General features: G+C 37.9%; 1 protein-coding gene across 2 annotated transcripts in view; it reads left to right on the top strand.

The window, feature by feature from the left end:
• The window catches only part of ZNF407 (zinc finger protein 407), a 332,746-nt gene that overhangs the window by 195,868 nt on the left and 125,814 nt on the right, over positions 1-11,064 (top strand). For both annotated transcript variants that reach the window (XM_068671344.1, XM_068671345.1), the window contains 2 exons: positions 1,934-2,017; positions 10,133-10,253. In XM_068671344.1, coding sequence (XP_068527445.1) covers positions 1,934-2,017; positions 10,133-10,253 — 205 coding nt within the window. The remainder of the gene's footprint in view (positions 1-1,933; positions 2,018-10,132; positions 10,254-11,064) is intronic.

Below are 11,064 nucleotides of genomic sequence, written 5' to 3'. Positions count from 1 at the left end.
ATTACTGATGAACATTTTACAGTAAAATTCAGAATTTGTTATATCAGTCAGGATGTATGCATTTTTCATGTGAAACATAGGGATTATTAGTATGGATTTTCATTCTGCTTTTCCTGTTTCGAGTTTTAATCTGTCATAATCACTGATGGATAGAAGTGATACATGAAAGGGGGCACCAAAAATGTTTTGTACCTAGATACTGTTTTATGATACCCTCATTGATGGACCAAATTTTCAGAAAAGCCCCAAAGCCTGTCCAGTTCTATGATTCTGTGAAAATTTCCATCTGTGGTTTTCATGATCAGATTTGGGTCCATAGGACAATGATACATAGTTCATCCTGTTTTGAAGTGAAAATTAATGTGTGCCAATCATATTTCCTAGCCTAGCTACCTGGTAGATGTTAATCAGAGTTTTTAAGATCCCATTTTAGTGCAGGGGTCAGGCTGCCATGGAGGTCTGGAAGGACTTGCATCCCTCCACACAGCATGGGGCCCAAGACTCCTGCGCCGTGCTGAGTCTGGCAGGGAGCTGTGGTGCCCATGGGCCTGGCTCAAGGTAGCAGTGGATGGGAGAGAGTAGCCGGTCCCTGTGGTGTCCCCTGGGGAGCCAACCCACTCATGGGATGGTCTCTTGCTTATATTAACGCTGCCCAAAAACACAGTGCTTCCCCAGAAAGTCCATGTGTTAGCGTGGCTGGTTATGTGGGAATAAACGACGTGGAGGTTTCCACCCCTCCATCTTCACAGGAGGACGTAGCAATTTGACACTTGACCTCTTAACCCAGGCATCTTTTGTAGAAACCGAATTTCCTTCCCCACAGGGAAGAATCTGAAGGAGACTCTTAGTTTCAATGAGTTCAGCGTCATTGCCCCACAGGCCTCTCCAGCGTTACTGCGAAAGGAGACAATTTGGCTCCAAAGGACTAACATGACTCTTTTCTAAAAAATATTCTTTTAATTTCAGTCGTATCTGAGGTTATTGAGTCCATATCTGAGGCTAGCAATATTAATCCGTAATGAACTTCCACGTGGCCTTTATGGGATGAAATTGCCTTGCATGTTAGTACATTCTGAGTAAAAATATTGCTGTGAAATGATAGACCGTATTTATAGCCAACAGGGCGAAATCTTAGCTTCTATATATAAAAAAAAATAAAAAAATAAAGAGAGCATTTACACACTTTTAATGAGTAGTGAGCTTGCCAAAATCTCTCAAATTGTTCCAGAGGTTTGGAATGAAGAATTGTCATTTGAAGATGAGCAATACAAGTTCTGCTGCAATTTCAGTAGCAATCCCCAGACCTGTTTTCTTTATGTCATGAAAACTTTAGAAACATAAACAGTACTGAATTGCCACTGGTATTGAATAATGTGGCTTTTATTGTTGCTTGGGCTCTTCAATATATTCAAGAAAATAATTTAATACTTATTAATAAAGAGAAGGTAACTAAAGATGACTCTGATCTAGTCTGTTGAAAATTTCTCAGTATCCTTAATTTGTTAGTAAATTCAATATATTTTATTTAAGCAGAATCACATATACAGTATATTAACTTTTTTTCCAGGCAATCTTTACTCAGCACAGAAAGGCCAGATGTATGGGAATTGTAAAAAATCAGGATATGCATAAAAACTGTTCAAGTGCATAAAGCAGCCCCATCTGGAAGACATCTAACAGAAATGAAGTTGTACAAAACCATTCCATTGATAATAAAGCTAATTTTTATGGGTCTGACAAGTATGTAATTATGTTCAGTGGTGCTTTTCAGATTTTATCACAGTCAATAAACCGCAGTGGTAATTTCATTCCCATTTGACATATTTACATGGAAACATTTGATTGGAGGAATTAGTAACCCTGAAAGCCTTGATAGATATGTTTTAATGATCTGTGACCTCCGCAGTCCCTCATCTGTTTATTGTTGCAACAGGCGAGAAGTCGTTCCTCTGTGACCTTTGTGGCTTTGCCGGCGGGACACGTCATGCCCTCACCAAGCATCGGAGGCAACACACAGGTCAGTAAAACTGTCTTTACTCCTTGGTATATTTTCTCCAGCAAGGCAGTCCCTCTACGCTGGGGAGTAAAGCAAGTCAAATAGCACATTACAGCGCAAATAATACATTGGCTCACTGTTTACTTTGGCCTTTTTTTTTTTTTTTTTTTTTTTTTTTTTTGTAGAATCTGTGTGCCCAAGGTCTGCATCAAATATGTTAGCTGTGAGTTTGAATAATTGCTTTTGGGGGTATTTTTGGTGTTTTTTCTAAAGAAAGTAGAACTGTAAAGACTGGTTTTCTTCTTTAAATGAACACTAAGTATATTATTTTTTTTTCCAAGGCCCAAATAGATTACCTACTGTGAAGATTTTGCAAGAGTCTGCTAGAATGTCCCTGGGTGAAAGTTAGAGACTACATATAGATTAATCCATTATTTTGGAGTGAGACAATGTTGAAAGCTAGTGTTGTTTCATTTGCCCTTTCATGATTTTAAGATAGTTTGTAATTAATAGATGCTACCTTAAAAGTTACCACACTGTTAGCATGTAAAGCAGGATTTATCTCCCAGAATTAGTAAAGCTTTCCTACCACCTTGTTATAAAAATTTAATATCAGATAAAATTAAATTGGTTCTTAGCTTCAGAAGACCAGAAAAAGTGTAAGTATTAAACATTTATTAATACATTTTACACTAATTGTGGTTTTTAGCAGTTCCTAGTAAGTATTTGATTATTTGAATAGATTTTGTTCAAACAGAGGCAGAAGCATCACTGCTTAAACCACTGCAGTTTTTGTTTTACTGACTAGCATGAGAATAATATAGTATCAGGAATTGCTGTATGAGTTAAGTGACCATTGTCTAATGTACAGTGGAAAGAAATAGCTAACAAATGAGAAGCTGTAGTTATATCATGAATTTTCCATGGATTTTTCAAAGGAATCTCTGTGGGAGATTTTATTATATCCCTGAATAATCCTAATTCAGGACACTTACCATCAAAATGCTTAATTTCCTGGAGAGCAGCTACTCTCTTTCTTGAGAGCCTGAAGCCATGTTTTTTTACCCCGTTTTCAGTTTATTAAGGCAACCATGTTTGGAGGAAGTCTGATGCTTGCAGAAAGGCAGGGATTTTGGTGTTGATCTGGAAATACTTTTGAAATGACTTTCTTTGTATATAAACTATGAAGGCCAATTTTGTCCTATAATTCTAACTAATAATCATACTTCTGAATTTTTCTTCTGATAGCAAGGAACATACATTTGCAATACAGTACTGCCCCAGTCAGTTCCTATTTACTGCAAGATGGTTGTATTTTTAAAATGTCCAAGAAGAAGCATATAAGTATAATAGCTTTTGTAGTAAAACAGTCCATGAATGGTAATGAGCAATTGTAACCACTGGAATAAAAGTTGTGTGCTTCAGTTGTATCTAATAGTGTCCATTTTTCTGGAACTTTTAAGAATTTTCACACATTGACTGAAGATTACCAAATCTGGACTGAGAATGAAAATTATTTTATTTTATTTTATTTTTAGTAGGAATAAATCATTGTTATCAATTGGAAGGGAACTATCTTTTGCTTTTTATTGGCCTGCCATGTGGTACACTGGGATCATGTCTATGCATTGAACTCATGGTGAGTGCAGCCACACAGATGGTAAACAGTGATTTCAGAATGGAAAAGTGGAACAAATGGATATGCTTGTCTTTACACGTCTTGTCTTTACCTTCCGTGTGAGTACATATCTAATTTATCAGAAATGTAAACCCTTATCATAGGTTATATATTTATGGGTTTTGTATCAATAGGCCTCAAGCTAATAGAAAAACATATTTCATTATTTCCTGGATTATGTCTAAAATTAGGCTGAAAAACAGTATGTTCCTCATGAAAAGCTGTCCACATTTTGGATAGTGTTTTGCCCTTCTTTTGCCAGTTTGGTAGAGGCTTTTGTGCTATGATCACAGGGATTCACAGGTTATAGATCATGAAGCTTGCATCTAGCAGGCATAACTTTATATTTTATGTCAGGACTGGAGGCTCGTTATTACTTTGCTATTAACTTTATACTATACAGGACAGTATCTCAGAGGCAGAGGGATCTATCTTTTTGGCATTTATCTGCCTCTGTGGCACAAACAATCAGAGATGATTCTTTAGCAGAAAAATTATCTGTAGCTTCTATTTGTTTCAAGGAGAATGACACAATCCACCTTTGTCTGCACTGTTGCACTTACATGGGTTCCCTTGTATTTTCATCCAGTGCACAACTTTATTTCAGTTCTTAGCTGCACGCACTCCTCTTTGTACCTGTATTTTTTCTTCTGTGTCCCCAGTTGACACAATTTTCCCTGAGCAGAATGCCAAAGCAAATTACAGTCAGGTTTGAAAGGGATAGGTATCAAAAATGGTCTAAATGGCTTAAATAATTCCCTACTGTAACACAAACTGTCGAGGGGGCTGACAGAGAACATCCTCCAATCCAAGATTTACTTCTATCACCTGTCAGAGACCTTTGATTCAAGGGCAAATGAGCAAATCCTCAGAGGTAGTTGAGGAGTCTTGACCAGCTTAACAAGCCTCCTCTCATCCCAGCCTCAAGGTCTGAGGTGTCCTGACACCCCCAGAGAAACGTTCAGCTGCTCTGATAGATATTTGACACAAGAGGGGAACTGGCTGTAGGACTGGTCACTTAGACTTTTGATGCTCTTGCTTCTTACTCTATTTCTTCTCTTTTTAGACAAGATTATTTTTAACCAGATTATTTAATTCATATTTTGTCCCAGAAAAAAAAAATCAAAACCTGCCCTAAGATAGGAAGATAAATAATGTTGCAAATGTTAGTGTTGGCTGCATTTAGAATGAGTTGAATTCTACAAAGAATTTAAAGGATTATCAGAATTTTATAATATAAATAGTAAATAACCTCTAAATCATCCACCAAAAAAGACTCATGAAACATAAGTGCTGTATCATGTATTTTAAATACTTTGTCTTAATCAGAATAAACTATAAAATGACAGGGGGGAAAAAAAAAGAAAAAAGAAAATAGAATTGTTTCTGGCTTGAAATAAAAACATGAAAACAATTCTTAATTTTAATTTTGTTGTTGTTCTTGTTACTGTTCTGCTCTCCTTCTTTGTTTGACTTCATTTCAGTATCACAGTAGTTTTAGCTTCTTCTACATTTTTCCCAGTCAACCTCCATTTTGTACTGTCATAAGTGGCTCATTCCAACAGTGCTGATCAGTCACAAGCTGTGTTCTGTTGTGTGAAACTCATGTTTTATGTTAGTTAGTACTCCTGCAAATTGCAAAAACCCCATCCTCATCTTTTACACAATAGCAGGCTACAGCTGCTTCTCAGGTCATTTATGGTGGCATCTTCCTGGGAATCACAGAAGTCCATCACAGTAGTAGTGTTAGAGGGTAAGTACACTTACTGTACCAGCAGCTCTATGGGAGTTACCCTGAACCTCTGGAAATGCTTAGGCAGATTGTGTCTTTGTTCAAATATTTTCATAACTTTTTGAAGATGGTGACTTATATCATACAGATCACTGTATGATCGGTTCTGCTCACTCATTTCAGTCTTGCGCTTCTCAAGACATTTACAGGTCAATGTAATAAAGAAAGAAAATTTAATAATATATGTGTTTTTATCCAGATGAGTGACTCACTTTGTGTTTCTATTTCTCAAGTGAACTGCTCTTTGACTTTAATGTGTAGCTACATTACTCAGCATTGAATTTAATGTATAATGTATCCTCATCCCTTCAACTTCCCCACCACAGCTTAAAAAAATAGTGTTGAATACCACAGAATATGTAGCACAGTTAAGGCAACTTACCGCTCTTTTCAACAGGACATGAGGTGAAATTTGAAGAGGATCTGTGTTGTTTTTCATTGTGCTTTGTGCCAACATTTTCAGCACAGTGTAGAACTTAATTCGAGCAAACTTCTAGCCGTAAATGACACGAAAACCCTGGGTATCTTAAAAACTTTCTCTCTACTTAAGAGAAATTGTCAAGTAGATCATTTTTCCACCCCTTTGGGTTTGTTATAAAAAAACAAACAAACAAACAAAAAGTAATTAAGGATGAAGTTATTTTTGTATGTCATATGCGAAAAAAAGATGACCAAACTAAAAGCAAATAGAACTTGCTTCAATGTATTTCAGTCTTCGTTAGCAAGCCTGGAAGTGTCCCTCCAGGGAACAGTCCCAAAAACAGCTAGGAATTGTTGGAAATAAGAAGAAAACACCTGTAGCCTGGAAGCAGAAGGCCACATTTTGATGTCTACTCATTCCTTAGGACAAATAAAACTTCTGGGATTCTTTCTGTCCTGCATAGCACATCCTATGAAAGACAAAGAGGACTAAAAGCAATGGTTTCCTTTTGAGGAAAATTTCTTCCATCTCGCTAAGATTCTGATAAGTCATTGAAGACTTTTAATTTGAAGGCATCATTAGACTTATTTATTTTTCCCTTCATTTATATAAAAGCTGGATCTTCATATAAATGCTTGTATAATTTATGGGTGGAAATTGTCTGGACAGTCATGATTGTAAATAAAATCTTCACTTTGCCATCCCCAAGTAAGCATCTATCACCAAGATTTGTAATTTTTGTTATTGTGTTATTTCATTTTTCCTCTAAAAATTATATGTTGAGAACATAACTGCACATAGAAATTTATGATTACAGCAAGGTATGCTCTGTGTCCTGAAAAGCTCATCATCAAAGACAGAGAACTAAAAAGAGGTAATTTAAGAGAAAAGAGGAAGGAAGAAAGAAAAGGAAAGCTGTAATTTGGGATGAAAAGATAAGACGGATGCTTAAAGAAATCAGTGCAGAATTTGAAGAGAGGCAGGAGGAAAAAAAGCCTTAGTCATGATTTTTTAAGAGTAGTAGAATGTGCAGAGCTGAGGCTGACCGGCTTAATAACTGCCTGTTATGTACAGAGTAGTGCTCCCCACCATTTCACCCTTTTATTGATTTCTTTTGCAAGCTTTGTTGGAGCTGAAATTTTGTGTGTCAGGTGACTTAGACAATTAAAGTACCTCAGAGGTTGCTCACAGTATTCTTGTCAAAAAAGCAAAACCATTTCTTCTTTTGTGATGCTCTAGCTAGAAATCATGCTTTTTGAAAGTGCTTATGTTAAAAACAAAACAACAACAACAACAACAAAAACACACACAAAGATACTTGCTCTTTAATTTTGGAAGGTGTGTCCTTCCTTTTTTTCCCACAGAGCTTCTTGACCATCAGGGCATTCTGGGGCACCTGTCCTTCTCTTTGTGGGTTTGTTATTGATAGAGCTAGGGGTGGTGAGGCATGAAGTTTTCCATACTGGTAAGGGCTGGTGGCTTTCCTTTTTAAATCTTTACATAGGTAGAATTTGTCCTTACCCCCACATTTTTCAATACACCATTTTATAATTATTGAATGCAATATTATTTTAAAATACTGTCATTATTGCTTTTTTGATTTCTCTGATTTTAATTTTATATTAATTGACTGGGGCTGAGGGAGAATCCTTCTGGACTGTGTAATGGCAGCCAGTATAAAAGTCAAATAAAGTTCGATGGCTGAAATGTCTGGGGGCGGGGACTGGAGAAGGAAAATTGGGACACAAAGACAGATATAGAACATTTTCTCCTGAAGATAATAAAGAAAAAGAAAATGAGTAGTAAGAAGTACTGCTGCTACAGCTCTTCAGTCCAACCCTGCCCTCAACCCAGAGAAATACCTAATCTTTTAGATTTTTTCTAATGTACATACCGACCTGGTTAATTTTTCAGTAAAAATAAATACTATTCCCCTTGTGCAGCTGCTAAGAATTATAGGCCATGCTAGGCAGTCATTTTTTTCCCCAGTTTAGTTGGCTTCTGTTGTGTGGTACTGCTGTGATGTATTTTCTGTCAGGTGAAATTTATACATCGTCCACTTGACAGGAGCAGTTAGCCACAAGGATTTCCTGAGGAGAAACTTCCTGGAGCAGTGGGCGAGGATTATCATTTTTCTTCTGGTCACGATGGACTTTCCAAGCCCTCCCGGCTTCCACGGGCCCTCACTCATCTGTCAGCTCCTCTGGCCCTGCCCCAGCACAGCAGCAGCCCTTCCCCAACGCGTCCTCCACCAAATGGCAAACTGAAAATCCACGCTTAGTTCAGATCTGCTTTTTAGCAAGGGGGCGAGCTCGCAAGGTTCAAATGCGTTTTAAATGAAAGAATTTAAAGTAAGCATCTATGCTACCTAAAATGCCTGTAGCTTTGCTACTTGGGCTTGAGTATGTTGCTGTCTTCAATGCTGGAAGGTAAAATAAATCAGACAGAGGAAATCTTCGGTTCAAGAACAGGTTGTGTTGCTAGGGAGTCCATGGCCTCCCAGAGAGTTTAATTGAAGATGAAGCCAATACCATTCGAGCTGCTGGGAGAATCAGTTTCTCCTGAACAGAGAGTCAGTGTCTGACAAGAAAACCCCATTTGGGGCAGAAAGACATACTTTCTAGCAGTCTCAATTTGTCCAGCATAGAGGCTTCTGCATTGTGTCCTGCCCCTTCACCTTTCCATGTCCCATGAAACAATAAGTGAAAAATAGTAGGTGAAATTCTCTGCCGCAGCTGCTAGGAGCAATTATTCCAGCTCTTTATGGCACTTTCAGAAGCTGCTCCATTGTCCATCCTTACAGGCTTTTCAGGCCCAAGGACCCTGCATTTCTTTTTTTGCTTGAGAGGGGGAAAAAGCAATCTCCAGAAATGAGAAATGCAGATTTCTGTGTCTGCTCAGAATTCTGGCAAAGTCCCTGTGGAAGTCCTGATTGTCTCGTGCTTTTAGCAGGCTTGGAAAATCTGGCTTGGAGGCACGGCTGCTCGGGAGTGCCCTTTGGTAGTCATGTGTCTTCTGCTGGCGATGGGTTTCTTGCTGTCACTCTGAAAAACTGCAGGTTGTGCCTCCTTAGAGACTTAGGGTTCAGTTTTGAGGCCTCCTATTCTAGACCTCTGAACAGTGTACAAGGTAGGTGTCTGTCCCTCGCAGTTTTAATTAGACTTCTTAAGTTAGGGATGTTGATTCCTTATGTAATCTTTAAGATATAAATACTTCTGAAGGCTTCCACAATACGATCAAGATTGCCTATGTTAGGAGCTGCCTTCTGTCTTCTGCATACAAAAAGGAACCCGTCTCCTCTCTAAGTGGTAATTATATGTGCCTTTAAGCCACACAGAGTATTTCTGGTGCAACTAGTTGGAAAAATGGGATGCAGGTGTCTTAGCTGGGCTTCACAGTATGTGTATCTGTCATGAGATTTTATCTTTGTGCTCTCAGAGGGCTCCACCCCTCAACTGGAATGGAAAAATACTCTTTTTACATAATAACTTATAAGCTAGAGTTGAGATCTTTATCTTTCTTTAATTAGTAGTCCTCTAGAATTTTTCAGTGCTGTTGTACATTCAGCAGAGATTGAATTCTAGTCTTCTGAAAATATTTAGTCTATTTTTTTCCCCATTAACCTTTTAAGTCTTTTTGCTGAAAGTTTCCCACTTTTCAGAAAATCTTCACAAGGACAGAAGAACAGCAAGCAAGAGAAGGGGGATGGAGTACTGAGTTGTTTCATATTCTTAGCCCCAGTTTATGCATTAAAAATGTTGGAGCAGAGATATATTAAAAAAATAATAATATTTTTTTCCTAGATGTATTCATTTCTGAGCACTGAATGCAAGCTCCAGACTGATTTCTCACCTTCTGTCTCTAAAAACATTTCTTTCTAGTCTGTGCATGGGCCCAGCTTCAACAGAAGACACAGGGTGCGAGGAATGCCTTTCTCCTGGTGAAGATATTTTCATGACATAAGGCCCATGTAACTTGGTTACCCTGTTTCATACAGTTCTTCCTCCTCCTTTTTTGCTGTTATAACACCACATGGGAAGTCAGCTGGTGTCAGAAGTGTATATGCCATAGTAAGAGTAGTATTTTGTAATGTATACGTTGTATTTGATAATGTATTTTTCATTTGCTGTTGTGATCTATACATGGACTAAAACCTGTCCCAAGGGGGTTGCCAGAAATTTAGATTTGTTTTCCTTTTCTGTTGATGAAAATTGATAATGCATATCTTCTCTTGTCACCTTCTAGGAGAGAAACCATTCAAATGTGATGAGTGCAACTTCGCTTCCACAACACAATCGCATCTGACACGACATAAGCGTGTCCATACTGGAGAAAAGCCTTACAGATGTCCCTGGTGTGACTACAGGTAATGAGTCATTAACTAAAGCATGATGAGAGAAGGGTTAAGGTGATCAGATGAGGTTCATTTGAAGTCACCAATAAAAATATATTGCCATTAAAACACCATCAGGGCAGCAGTAATTGCATATTAAATTAGGAGCTAAATTTAAAAACTTAGTCTTCAGTATTTAGGTATTACTTTATAAAGAAAAACAAATGATGGGAAACCTTTTAGTGGTAACACTGCATTGCTAATGTTGAGTGTTTGTTTCACAGCTGCTCTGGTGTCTGTTAGAATTCTCCATGGTGAGACCGCTTATCTACATTGCCTTTTCAAATCAGTTGCTGTTTTGAAATTTTTCTCGGTTGAGTTGCAACCATTTCACCAAGAAAGGAAAAGTCCCCTAAAAGGCTTAGCAACCTAAATACTCATCAGACACTTATTAGAACTGGAAGCAACTGGAGCTAGTTAAAGAGCCGCAGTCTTTTTTTCTGGTTCAGTTTTCCTTCTCCTTGCCAGCCAAGCTGATTGGGTGAGAGTGGCTGTAGGGTGGTTGTTGCATGGCAAAATTTCCCATGTTACACCACGAAAACCCACCCTCTTAGGACAGTAGATTAAGTTCTCAGAAACCACATGAATGGGCAGGTGAAATTACTTGTGGTGCTCACCCCAAGTGTCTTTTGTTCATTATAGGCTAGTTAATAATGATCTCATATTGCTTCGTTAGTGATTCTTTAGTTTTCTTATACATACACTCCCTACAGTCTTTAATATCTTGCAGTGAGGTGGATTGTATGTGTGCATTATAAAATAATCCATAGATGTTGTTCATAAG

Source organism: Anas acuta, chromosome 2, assembly GCF_963932015.1.
Source record: "Anas acuta chromosome 2, bAnaAcu1.1, whole genome shotgun sequence".
Taxonomy (NCBI): Eukaryota; Metazoa; Chordata; class Aves; order Anseriformes; family Anatidae; genus Anas; species Anas acuta.
This window is presented reverse-complemented; position numbering and strand designations above follow the sequence as displayed.